General features: G+C 37.1%; 2 protein-coding genes across 2 annotated transcripts in view; both read left to right on the forward strand.

The window, feature by feature from the left end:
• The window catches only part of LOC118747176 (major royal jelly protein 1), a 16,534-nt gene extending 16,273 nt beyond the window's left edge, over window positions 1-261 (forward strand). Inside the window, exon 4 of the mRNA XM_036481166.1 lies at window positions 91-261. Coding sequence (XP_036337059.1) covers window positions 91-219 — 129 coding nt within the window. The 3' untranslated portion in view covers window positions 220-261. The remainder of the gene's footprint in view (window positions 1-90) is intronic.
• An 8,077-nt stretch (window positions 262-8,338) lies between these two features.
• Window positions 8,339-13,611, forward strand: LOC118747177 (peritrophin-44-like; the record flags this gene model as incomplete). The annotated part of the gene is given in 2 exon segments (XM_036481167.1): window positions 8,339-8,365; window positions 12,788-13,611. Coding segments are annotated over 2 exon segments (851 nt in total), but the record flags the coding sequence as incomplete, so codon positions are not given.

Below are 13,611 nucleotides of genomic sequence, written 5' to 3' on the forward strand. Positions count from 1 at the left end.
TTTATTTTATTTTATTTTATTTTATTTTATTTTATTTTATTTTATTTATTTTATTTTATTTTATTTTATTTTATTTTATTTTATTTATAGGTGCTCCCAGGTCACAAACGCTTCATGTGGGCATTGGAGAGCAATTTCCATGATTTCATATCCGAGCGTACGGGCTGTAATGGCGCGTCGATCGTGTTGCATCCTGTTGTGCGCGAATGCGATGATTGAACCGCGGCGTTGGTGTATTAGATTTAAGTGACTTGTGTAAAAATACGTAATTTTTAGTAATAAGTTTTATATAAATGTGTACTATTTCTTATTTCTGGTCAATTTTTTCTACTACTAATTTCTAGTTTCTGCTTCCTTTCTCGTATTTCTACAAACGTCCTTTTCTGACTACATTTTCATTTTAATACCTTTTTCTATTTCTTTTTTCAACTTGTCTCATATCATTCCTTACTTCCTTCCAAATTTTATGTACTTGAGTAACATATTTTTCTTTCTACTATTTTTATTCTACTCCTTTTTTTTTATTTTTTTTAATCCGGTTTCTATTTGTTTTCAACTCCTTCTCTTTCACTAATATTGTTTTTTTTTTAAATAAGTTCCACAAATTTTATGGTTTCTACTGCTTTTTATCTGACTTGTATAGCAACAAATGCGTTCGTAATTTTACAGAAATTTGTATACGAGTTTTGTATAAATGTGCGCTCCTTTACTTCCGGTCATTTTTATCTACTACTATTTTTCAATATTTTTAACTTCTGGTTTATGATTTCTACTACAATCTCTTGTCAAATTCTAACACTTTTATTCTACGTCTTTATAATTTATTCTAACTTTCCAACTGTTTTTGTTTTTTGTAGCTTTTTACTGCAACCTCCTTTTAAAATCTACTACCTTTCTTCTAAGTCTTTATACTTTATTCTGGATTCTAAATTTCGAAACTGTTTGGTACAGCGTTTTACTTTTCGTACATTTTTCTACTACTATTTTTTTTATTTATACTACCTTTCTTTTACCTCCGCCTCATCGTTTAGCTCGAATTTTAACTTTCGCAACTGGTTTTGAATTTTTTTAACGAGTGCGTAATTTTTCTACCACTTCCTTAAATTCAACTACCTACAACCGGTTACAATTCTAACTGTCACCAATTGTTTTGTGTTCGGATTGCTATTAAAATTTTTACTTATTTTTAACTTTCTGCTACAGTCTTTGAGTAACTACATATTTTGGTCTCTGGGTTAATTTCAACTTTTGCGTTGATTTTCTCTTACTGCCACAACTTGCACACATATCTAATTTTATTATATTCGTGACTTCAAGTTTTTTACTACCATTAACGGTTTATTAAAAAATCGAGTACTTTTTATTCAGATAAAAAGAACTTTGAGTTTGCTACTGCCGTTTAAGTATCAACTACTTTTCTTAAATTACTACTACTATTTTATACTATGCCTTTTTGGTTGAGATACAGTTCCTACACATTTTTACCAAAAGTTTTAAATTTCGCACTTTCAGCTATTTTTTTTGCTAAACTTTTCTAGATCTACTAAAGCATGTACAAATCTCGCACTTTCAGCTAATTCTCAATTTTTGCTACATTTTTCTAATTTTACTGCACTTTTGTTTCTATTTTTCTTTTGTATTCAATGCGCTTTTCTTATTTCCATTTTAAGGCTTTACTTCTTTTTCTGTATTTCTTTCAGTTTAATTTAAATATTTTGCTACTACATACTTATGTTCTCCCAACTACTTTTTTTCTTTCAAAAATATTTTTACCATTTTTCTTTAATTCAACTTCTTCACTATTTTATTCTTCTTGAATTAGTTTCCAACTTATTTTATGACTTCTGGTACTTTTTACCTTTCCACTAACTTTTCAAATTTTCTACTACTTTCTTCACTTTTTCAGTTTCTATATTTCTACTCAATGCCATCACTTTTATCTGCCTTCTTCTTACTATTATTGGTTTTTACACAAAAACAATGCTTTTTATTGAATAAAAATTCAACTGGAAATTCAGTTTTCAAACCTACAAACCAAATGTGCTTTTATTTCTCTCCATTATTCATTATTTTTTTTTTCACATTCACTTCATCCTTCATGCGCACGCAGCTCCATCGAACGAGGTACCGTCCGGACATTTAAATAGCACTGGCTGCAACCTCCCATCACTTCCACTAGCCTGACATGTATAAAATATGCGCGAATCGCCGGGCCAGGCGCCCTGATCACCCACGGCTGTGCAACGAAATGCGGGATCATAACACACTACATTAGAGGACAATGCACACGATTGCATTTGTAGGGAGTAACGTTGACGTGAACCACATTTATAACGCGTATACGTGCCGCCACTCTGACATTGATAGTAGTTTCGACAATTGTATGGATCAGGAAAGTAGCCAGGCGTTTGACATTGGAAAATAGTAGTGGCAGCAGTAGATCCTTGACCTTTATGCCGGTGCCTCGCCTGTACGAAGGAGTGTGTGCAGGTGGTAAGCAGAAACTGGAGTAGAAATTTTAAGTGCACTTATGTAATTCATAGTCGTGTATGTTTGAAATATTTTTTAAGTATTTAAATACTTATTTTTATGCAAAAAAAAAATACATACCCATAGCCAGAGTGTTAAATATAAAGTATTGCCCATTTTTTACCGGGGGATCTGCGTGTATTTCAAACAAATTACAAAGTTTTACTAATGTTACTTATTTAAGCCCGACGCCAAGTACTTTCTTTTTAAAGTTTTTGGAACTCGCAATTCGTATCCAATGTTACTTTTATCTCAACAAGAATGCCAGATTAAGAAATCGCACAACTAGTACCTTTCGCTACTTAATTAATTTTGAAACATATCTATCTACCTACATTTGTACTCCCAATAGCGATAGACGCGATTACAGTAGTTCAAGGCTTCGCCGCGGAAGATACTGTGAAAACCGTGAAAACTACTACTCCTAGAGAGCCAGGTATTAAAAAGTTGTATGCACTGCGACTCAATGGATATATTGTGCTACTATTCAAAACACTTCGTCTCATCCTATATTTTTCAGAAAATTTAGTAAAGCTTGTGGGGATGCTCATTCTTTGGCCACATAGAGTCTTGAAGCGGTCTCACACTCAAGGAATATGCTGAGACCCAAAGTCAAGGGAGTTTTTTAACTATATCCCTTACTTATACAGTTGTCTTCTTACTCGGCAGTTTGCTGATAAGGATTCTTGTTATAAAGTGTAGTTTCTCTTTAAGGTGGTAAATTAGAAGTCTAGGTCTCTTCAGATTGTACATCCGAATAACCTTTTGGTTTGGTGAAGTCCTGTGATGCTTCGCCAATGTCGTTCTGTCAGTCTCATTACCTACTGCTAGGAATAGCTTAAGCACTATATGTAGAAGTTTAGGTCACTGCCTTCTTGGCTAATACGTTCGCTTCCTCGTGGTATCTCCCTAGCTCTTATAACCTGATTCTCAAAGCAGTCGGATATCATTATGTTCAAAAAGAGCGTTAAATTTTCCAATGCACTCTATAACTAGAGAGGATTTAACCACTAGATAGTACCCCACCGCTTGAAAATTGTTCGTCAATTTTCCTATAGGTACAGATAGTCCCATCCTGGGCTCACAGATGCCTGCTTCATTACCTGATGGTGTTTTAGAGTTTTCGTAGGTCTGGTTTAAAATCTTGTATTAGACTACGATACTTCACAGTACGTAGCGACGTTGACAATGACCTCACTTAAAGTTATGTACATATATTCCTCCTACCTGAAATAATAATTCTTCTAGTAAAGGTATTAAGAGCCACTCTGACGGATAAGCCTTTCATTAAGTTTAGATCCCTTTGTAGATTAACGCAGAGCGGGCTCTCGAACTCTTCTCTGACAATTATAACCTATCATCCGCATATCCCTGTCAGTGTAGAGAGAATATTTTTAAAAGATTCATCAGTACAAGGCTCCACATAAGAGGTAACACTATAGCTCCTTGTGGGCATTCCTTTGTTGTTTGTAATTGCAATTCTTGGTTGAAGCAGCTTAGCATTTCTTTTCTCTTAGCTCTGGTTTGTACATTGCAAACAGACTCGTACCCAACCAAATTAAGATTCTAGCTTAAAGTCGCGAAAAATCAGCTGCTCTGGTAACACCACCTCACTTGTATATGAATTAAAGAGTGCATTGCGCTGAAATACTAGTAGGATTTGGGGTCTTCGCTGATATTGCAGTCTTTAAAATACGATAACAGAACTTCGACCCCATTCGCTAATCAGGCAAAAGCTTTGGCGCGGTAGCGTTATCTAAAAAAAACAACGATAAAAAGTCAATGATGTAACTCTAATGCGGCTGAAAATAAAAACAAATAACCTTGTCACAATTAATTATCAATAGCTAAAATTCTATATTGATTCATGTTATCATTAATATGCAAAATTTTAATTATAATTATAGTCATGGCCATTATTTATGTCCTCGTACAATCACCACTGCTGTCACAACTACCGATCATGCAAGCTTTTCTATCATCGCTAAAGCAAGTTCCCGTTGGGCAAGTATACGTTCTAATCGCACCCTTAAGGCATTTATAGTAATTCCTGCAATTGCTTTTGGCCTTTTTCAATAAGTTATCCACACAAGTGCCGCGCGTACTGGTGGTTGAAGTTGCCGTTGATGCTGATGCCGTACTAACACAACCATTCATTGGATTCTGAGTATTGCACGTTAAGTCAGTTGCACAATTTATTAATATTTCGCCAGTTGATTGTGCATCGGTCTCCAAGCAGATTCCCACATTTAGATCCGTGCGACAAATAAAATCCACACTGGAATCTGAACAAGTTTGCGAGGCCACAAGTGAGAAGGCGCAGCACTGTGGGGTAGAATTTTTTTTATTATAAATACTACTAATTTGTCAGTGGTTAATCAATATTTTATTCTGTTACGTACCGTTACAAATACAAAACACCAAAATTTCATTTTTGCTTATTGTTTTAGAGTTTGGCAAATATTTAACAAATTTTTATTTTTTTAATTCAAAGCGGTTTAACAATTGACTGAACTCCTAAGGAAACGAATTTGGTTTATATACTCAGCCACCCAAGGGCAATAATTATTAGCATTGATAAAATTATGCGAAATATATTTGATAATATTATCTTTTATATTAGGATTTAATTATAGACTTTTTTTATTTGCAAATAAAATAATGATAAAGTGCAACATATTCAAAATTGGTTCAGGGTCGTAATTTGCTAATGAGTTCGTCGAATCTATACACACAAACTGATACCCATTTAAGCTTACATATGAACATACATATAATCGAATGGATAAACTTAATTTACGTCGCTGTCTTTTCACTAAAAGAAATGATTAAAAAGGCTTTTTAAGCATCAGAATGTTTTTGGTTCTTTTGGTCAGCTCGTCTTTAGGAAAACATTTTTTGTATTATTAATATCAAAGCTTTCTATTGTGAGACACTCAATATAAGGGTTAAGATTAGTACAGACTGGTCCGTATGTCTTTAACGCACGACCGAGAGGTGCCAACGCCGTCACTACTGAAGCACTGAAGCAGAAGGTAAACTGAAAACCGCCGCTGTCTCGGAGGGTACAGCACTCAGGAGCATCTTATCCGGTTCAGACCGCGGAACGTCAAGCTGCTTGATGAAGTCTGATGTTTCTTTGACTGAGACGATGGAGCAGAACCTCGGCCTTCTTTGAAAATACACTTTCTTTCGTACAAACCACTTAGGGCCAGTGGTCAACTTCCTAACAAGGATCTGATCACCCTAGACGAGGTCATATAGACAAAAGGGACTTTTTACACATACAAATCAACAGGTCGCGATGGTCTCGCAGCGATGCAAATGCATAAATCAATAGAGTACAGGTCGAACTGGCTGCATAAAATTATCTGACGAGTTCTCATATTTAACCACATCCCTAAGCGCTAGATGGGATCAGATATGGTCATTATACCCAAGGCGGAAAAGACTTCGCCTATCATCCAAATTAGTCTGTCTTGAGTATCGCTTGTTGAAAAGTCGCTAGCCTTATACATATACATCCGCTGATAGCATTCCTAGATATTGAAAACGTAGTTAATAACATACTTTTTACCCGATACAATTACCATGTCACTAACGGACCTAGGCATGGATCGCTCGTTGGTGACAATCGTGAACCAAATGTTGACATACAGGGTGACTGTGAACGCAACTTACTTCGCTTAGTAGATCTGCTGGAACGGGCACGGTGCAGGGCGGTGTCTTGTCTCCTCTTCTGTATGTATCAACTTTATACCCTTTGCTGCGCTCGCTGAGCCGACTGTAATCCCATTTATCCAGTAGCAGGCCACAGTTTTCCAACGAAGCTCCTATGCCCTCCCTGTCCAAGGTGATGGCCTCGAGGGTACCCTGCCTATCCAATTCATTAATTTCCAGTGATGTAACTATGTCCTGGAACCCAAATTAGCTTGATTTGAAGATATTCCGAGGCACTTGAGAGAAAGGACAGGCATTCCACCAGCACTCTGATTGCTGCTGGACTATCAGAGTAGATATTTTCCACCCTTTCCCCCGGCTAAAAGTTAATGAGCAGCTAATCGGCTTCCGCTTTAACAGCGGCCACCTATGCCTGAGAGGCGCTGCAGAAATCTGGCAGTCTGATCATAAGATCTGTTGAGAGTTCCAGACACTAGACACCTGCACCGACTCTCCCGCCCAGCTTCGACACGCCCGTGAAGATGTTTATCGTACCTTTATTTCAGAGACTGCCAATCCAATCTTTCAGATAGGAAGTCGAATCTTTTTAGAATCGTCAAGGGCCCGTACGCTTGTTTTAAAGAGAACCCAGAGCTTTTGAGCCGAATGGTTGAGCGAACCGGCGCTAGTTTGCCCGCAATGTCAACAGGTGCGACGCTGAGCATACCGTTTAGAGCGCTGAATTTGGAGTGGTTGGGAGCGTTCCGCTGATTCCAACGAGTACCGTCCTTTGCACGCGCTCTAGCTTTCTAACAAGAATAGACCCTCTGTAACATGATTGGCTTCATTATGGTTTTTTTTTGTCGTTTGGAGAAAGGCCCTGTATTTTCTCATGGCATTTTTAAGGCACTAAAGGGCGACCGATGTCTTCTCAATATTTGGCTTCCACGACAACTTCCTGTCCAGGATCACGCCCAAGAACTTGACCCTGTCAGAGCGAACAAAGGAAACACCCCCTATTTAGGGAAGCTGGACATGAATATATATATATATATATATACCTCATGGTGAATAGTACGAGCTCCATGTTTCCAGAACTTATAGCATGTCCACAGCTAGCAGACAAATTTGTGACCAAGTTCAGGTACCCTTGCATAAGATCATACAGAGAACTTTCCTCTGACGATGACTGCAACTCCGTCCGCGTATGCAAAAACCTTGCACTCTCTCCTTTCCAGCACTTGCAGGACGTCGTTTATCACGACTATACCGAGAAAGGGTGAAGGTACGCCTTCCTCCGGGAAGCCTGTGCTTACTTTACGCTGTTGAGAGGCATTCTGCTTTTACAGTTCTGTCCTGCAGCAGACGAGAGATGAGCCTAAGTAAGTATCCCTCGACTCCGAGCTTAGTCAGGGCTCTTACTATGAAAGCCCCCTCAAATCAAGGGAGGCTCAACTCCTCGCGTGGATTCGCCTAAATCGAGATGATGCATGATAACTTTCTACAGTTTCGCAGAAGTTTCCCCTTGACAAATTTTTGGCCTTTCTTAACTCGGACGTATTGATACCCAGTCCGATCTTTTAGAGTTCCCAGTCGGAGTGTTGTCCACTTCACCTGGCTTTGTGGCGAGTTTTCTGAGTTAGGACCTTTTCGGACTGGCTGCCGAGGAAAGTCCATCATCCACTCAACCATCGATATGGAAGTAAAGCCAGCGGACCTGGAGGTGAGCGATGGAAACGCAAAGTATCTCCTATCAGCAAGCAAGGCTTCCTCTGCGTTGAAAAGATCAGGCGGATAGGAACTAGGCTTCACTTGACATTTCCATTTTGCGGTAGCCGGCGTAGAAGGGAAAATAATGGCGTACTTTATTGGACTAGGCCAAAATCGCTTAGGCAGTTAAAGCGCAAACCAAGCAGAAGAAAAATATGAAAACTCAGCTAATGATTTATTGACTCTTGAGAAGTTCTCAGATATTCGGCTGTGCGTAAATATTAGTTTATGTGCTTAATATATTTACAGCACTTAGAGACACCGTTCATGACTTCAAAGGTAATTTATTGCCAATAAAGAATCTCTTATTTACAGAATTAAGTAAAAATACATATTTCACTAAGTAAACATTGGCCACTATTTGTTGTTTACATGAAAAATGGAGCTAAGCATTGCGAAACTTTTGGTAAGTAATTTGGCCAAAATCAACATTTACAGGCATTTGAAAGTTGCTATATAGATTTCTCTAGCTACTTCTACATTAGACTGCTTGCGGTATGCTGATAGCGTTTAAAAAAGTTAATAGTTAAAGAGCATGACGAATCTGCTTCATATGCACAAAGGTATTTGTGTACACTGCGTGACAAATGGAAGTGTACACCTGGTTCTAAAATAATATTCACAATTATTTTCATGAACAATTTTTTGCGTTTGCTATTTATGAAAATATAGCTCATTCCGTAATATAAATCCTATTAATCCAAATTTCACAAAATTTAAAAAATGTTCATCAAAATTTTAAAATTTTAATTCAGAATTTCTTGAAAATTTTCGCATGATCCAAATCTATTTTTACCGACTTGAAACATGGGCTACAAAACTGCATACTCGAAAATTTTACAGAAATTCTGAGTTAAAAGTTCTTGAAAATTTTTTTATTTTTGTAAAATTTATATAAAGTGTGAAACTTTGATTCATATGGTTTATATTATAGAATGAACTATATTTGCATAAATAATTAATACAAAAAATGTTTCATGAAAATAATTGTGAATATTATATTAGAACAAGGCGTACACTTTCATTTGTCGCCTAGTGTATGTACTGTATGATACAATTATCAATCAAAATAAGATGACACATTTTTGCGGTATCGAGCTTTTATTTGGGATGCTTGAAAGAAGTTTTATCAGAATAGTGAAAGACTTTGATGTTAACAGAACGAATTCTTAGTAACTGTTACTGAGTTCGAGAAACATATTTTTATAATTGATAAAGTTCTAATTTGTGATACGTACAATTTATAGCAGAGACAAAGTGTGCATGAGTTGTTATTTTAAAGGCGAAAAGAGGAAATCGTGCGCAAATTTTGCTTTTCTAAATACAAGCGCAAAATCTGAAAAACAATAATAATAACTTTGATTTTAAAAACAAGATCATGAGTAGTGCACATTCATTAATTTTGGTAAGCACCATACGTGGCAAGAGATATAAATTATCGCATACATACCCTGTCGGAAATTCACGCACTAAAAAATTATTTGTGAAAGAGACGTGAAATGTACTCTCCTTCTATGAAATATCACTTAGAAAAAGGATTCATAAAAATATTATATTCAATTGCCAGCAGGGGAAAAACGCACTAGCAAAATACCATAACTGTTATGTGAGACCTCTAAAAGTATAAAAAACTTAAAAAAGACCAAACCGCTAAGCTGGGTTCACTCAAGAGGCCTGATAGTTCCTTCAGGGAGACCAGAAGTGAGGCTTTTACATTTATTTTGGAGACTCATTTCCCTGGAAATCGGGTGTTGGCTACGCATTACAGCATTTTAGTGGCACTCACAACTACCAGAGTCAGGATATAGCGATATTTGCTGACAGCTAGGCGGTTGTTAATGACCTCAGATCTTATCAGGTAACCTCTAATTTGGTGATGGAGTGCCTTCAAAAGCTAAATATCCTTGGTCTGATCAGTCGACTTTGGGTTCTTTGGATTCCTGGACATATTGGTATTGAAAGAAACGACATTTCCGATGATAAACTTGCGAATATGGGAACCCCTTTCATCGGCCCAGAGCCCTCCTGTGACATAATAGCTTAAGGTCCCAGTGCTTTATCCTTAATAATTATAATAATGGGTCACATTTCCCTCCCTCGACAGGAGAGGAGATGTTATGCAACTGAATCTTTAGATAGCTTCAAATCGCCCGGTCCGGATGGTATCCTAACTTTTGTACTTAGCAAATGTGGTGAGCTTCTGGTCGAGATGTACCACAATCATGGAGACTTATAGACGACGCTTTTATCCCCAAAGTTGGTAAAGGCGCGGCAATCTTGTGAGACGGCTCTGCAAATCCAAAATAAGCAACGTCATCACTAGGAAAGAATTCGCTTTGGGCATTTTCGTACGCATTGAGAATGCTTTTGGCAATGCCAACTTCGGTGCTGGTAAATTGTATACGTTCAATGCTCGCGCAGTGGGTCATTCGGATTAGGCAGAAGGCGATCAATATGTCAGGAGCGGAGTTCATAGAGGCTGTTCTCAGGGCAGTGTGCTTTCTCCCTTGCTCTGTTGCTTGATAACTTATTGCCTGCTGGTCAAACTTAACGGCTCTAATGTCTACGTCAAAGTCTACAGAGGTGATGTGGCCTGCCTCACTACAGTCTCTTCCCTGTCAATTGTTTGCACTGACATCTGATGTAGTGAGAATGGACTGTCCGCTAACCCAACCAAAACTAGTGTTGTGGCCTTCACTTTTAGGAGAAGGTTGGACGGCCTTGTTCTTCTTGGCCTTGAAGGAGTCATTATTCAGATTTCTTCGAAAGTAAAGTATTTACGTGTAATCCTAGATGGTTAACGTTTGTGGAAAATAAGTGGATATGAAGGAGTTTACGTATATGTAGCGACAGTCAAACTGCACACAAGGCATTGGTCAGCCCTCAAACTACTTTAACTCGACTAAATTGTATTGGAAAACATAACGAACTTGTTTTACGCTGGGTTCCTAGGAAAACTTAATAAAAACTCATCTGACCATTTGGCGAGATCGACATCCGAATCAGCAACTGGATGAATATTTCGCTCAGCAATGACTAGGAAGCTTTCCAAAAGATTAAATATCAGGAATCCCGAAAAAATTATTGAATAAAACCGGAATGATTCTGAAAAATCCAAAACAACAGGAAATAATTTGAAACGGTCCGGATACATTCCGAACTGTTCCACACAAATTTTCCAAACGGATCAGGAATCGCGATGATTTCCGAAAAAAAACGCGAAAGGTTTCGAAAAATTCCCAAACATTCCCAAAAATAAAACGAGAAGAATGCAGAAAACTCATTAAAATAACAGCTTATAGCTCAATAAAATTGCTGAATATGAATTATTATTAGGCCACAAGTAACAAATAACAAAAACGAAAACTCCCAAAAATATTCCGAACGATCTTAAAACATCCTGAAACATAGCAAAAAAAACTTTGAAAAGTGCCGAAATATAAAAAACTAGAAACTCCGAAAAATCGTGAAAAAACTTGAAGAAATCCTTAAAGGTCCCGAAAAATCCCGGAGGATTCCGAAAAATAAAACACCGGCAATACCGAAAAGTCGCAAAATAATATCTTTTATTTTAGCCAAAAAATTAAATTATGAAAGTCAAAGTTTTAAAAGATTAGGGAGAATCTCGTTCTGCATTGAGAGTAGATTCTTACAGTATTTTCAAAAAAAAAAAACAGTTTACCAATTTTAACACTGTGTATGTACATTAGGGTGTATCACACTCCGTACAAAAAATCGGTACTTTTTTCCATTTGAATTATTAATAGCCAGTTTTCACGAAAGCAATTTAATGTTATTAATTATTTTAACATTAATTTAGGATATTAGTGTAAGGTTGCCACGTATTTTCGATTCTGAACAATTAATCTAAAACATCGCAATGAAAGGTATTGTTGAGAACTTTGGTCCGAAAATATTTTCGATCAGGGTTGCACGCTTCTATGTAATACAAATTTCTATTTTGTTAATTTCAATCAGCATTTTTTTATATGTACATTTGTGTACACAGTACATACACGCCCAAGATATGTACTATTCATTCCAGGGTTGCCACCTAAATTTTATAGTAAGAAATTTACTTTATAGATATCAAAATTTAATTTTTTTTTTTAATCTATTTCCAAAATATATTTTTTTAGCTATCCTAATGGCCAGTACTTGATACCCAAAGCTTAAAATTTTAAAAAGCACGTGCAACCTGGTACTTAAGATGTATGTGAGCTAGAGAGAATTTTATAAACAAAAGAAATTTTTTAAAAGAGTTTTTTTTATCACCTCAAATGATAGAAGAGCTTAAGCTTAAAAGGTCTGCATAAAAATTTTTAAAAATTGTATCAAGGAAATCAAAATAATGAGGTTTTTGGAGGTATTTTCAAATCGACCTAGCCAAGGTGATGCACTTTAATGAAAATGTGCATGTCTTTTAGGTCTCAAAATCTGAAAATAAATAATTTTTTTAAACTTTTTTTTTCTAAAAAAATTACCGCGAACGATAGAAAACTTTAAGCTTAAAAGGTCTTCATAAAAATGTTAACAAATTTTACCAACGAAAGCAAAATATTTTCAAATCAGTTTAGCTAGGGTAAATCTTAATACATATTTTTTAGGAAAATCCTCAATTTTTTTGATAATCTGAAAAAAAAAATGTATTTAGTCTCTCCTTCCATTTTTATGATTGTTGCAGTAAGCATTTTAAAATATTTTAAAATACTAATAAAACCTTCTCAAAACAAAATATTATAATTAAATTCGATAAACTCAATTATATATTACTAACCTTTTTTCCACGACAACTAACACAAATGCACATTTCTTCCACTCCCCACAGTTCTCCAGTGTTTTGTGGCTTTCTTGGCTATCGTCCAGTCTATGCCTCATAGAACCGCGTGAGACGAATACCTGCGAGGGACGCCAATCAGCCGGTGCAATATGCGAATCGTGTGAGCTATTATCAATGTGCGTCCGCCATTCTAGCGGCTGGGTAAACATTCCGGTCGAAACGTGTGACACGGATCGGGGTTTCTACTGCAATTCACGACTGGGTATGTGCAGCAATATGACGGGGCCTTGCCATCCATTTGCCGTACAGGGCAATTTTCCATGCACTTCGTATGGTTTCTTTCCCGATCCCTACGATTGTCAGAAATATCACATGTGCTATTTTGCGGGCGCTGCCTTGGTAGCGGCGACTGTGGAATGTGGCGGAGATAAGGCATTCGATGCGGCGACTGGTCAATGTTCGTTAACACTGAATGATCCGGTTTGTTTGAGTCGTCAGATTCGTTGTGAGAATGCTGGGGAAGCGCACGCTTGGCCAAGTAATCCGAATATTTTTTACATTTGCAAGACACTGTGGAATCAGGATGAACGCGTGCTCTATCCTACGCTTTATCGTTGTGCCGATGGCGAAGTGTTCGATGATTACTACTGTCGAAACGTAACTAGGCCAATTGGAATTACAACTACAACTACAATGGCGAGCATTATATCTACGAGTGCCGCACCTGATACGGGTAATCGCACCGTACCGACGCCTACTAATAATGACAGATGCACTGCAGTGGGTTTAAGACCTGATCCGGAAGATTGCGCCGGTTATTATTATTGTTCGGCTTTGAATGGAATTATGCGTCATCGTGTTTGCCCATCTGG

The sequence above is a fragment of the Rhagoletis pomonella genome, unplaced genomic scaffold (genome assembly GCF_013731165.1).
Source record: "Rhagoletis pomonella isolate Grant_MI unplaced genomic scaffold, Rhpom_1.0 Rhpom_scaffold_00011, whole genome shotgun sequence".
In the NCBI taxonomy this organism is placed as follows: domain Eukaryota; kingdom Metazoa; phylum Arthropoda; class Insecta; order Diptera; family Tephritidae; genus Rhagoletis; species Rhagoletis pomonella.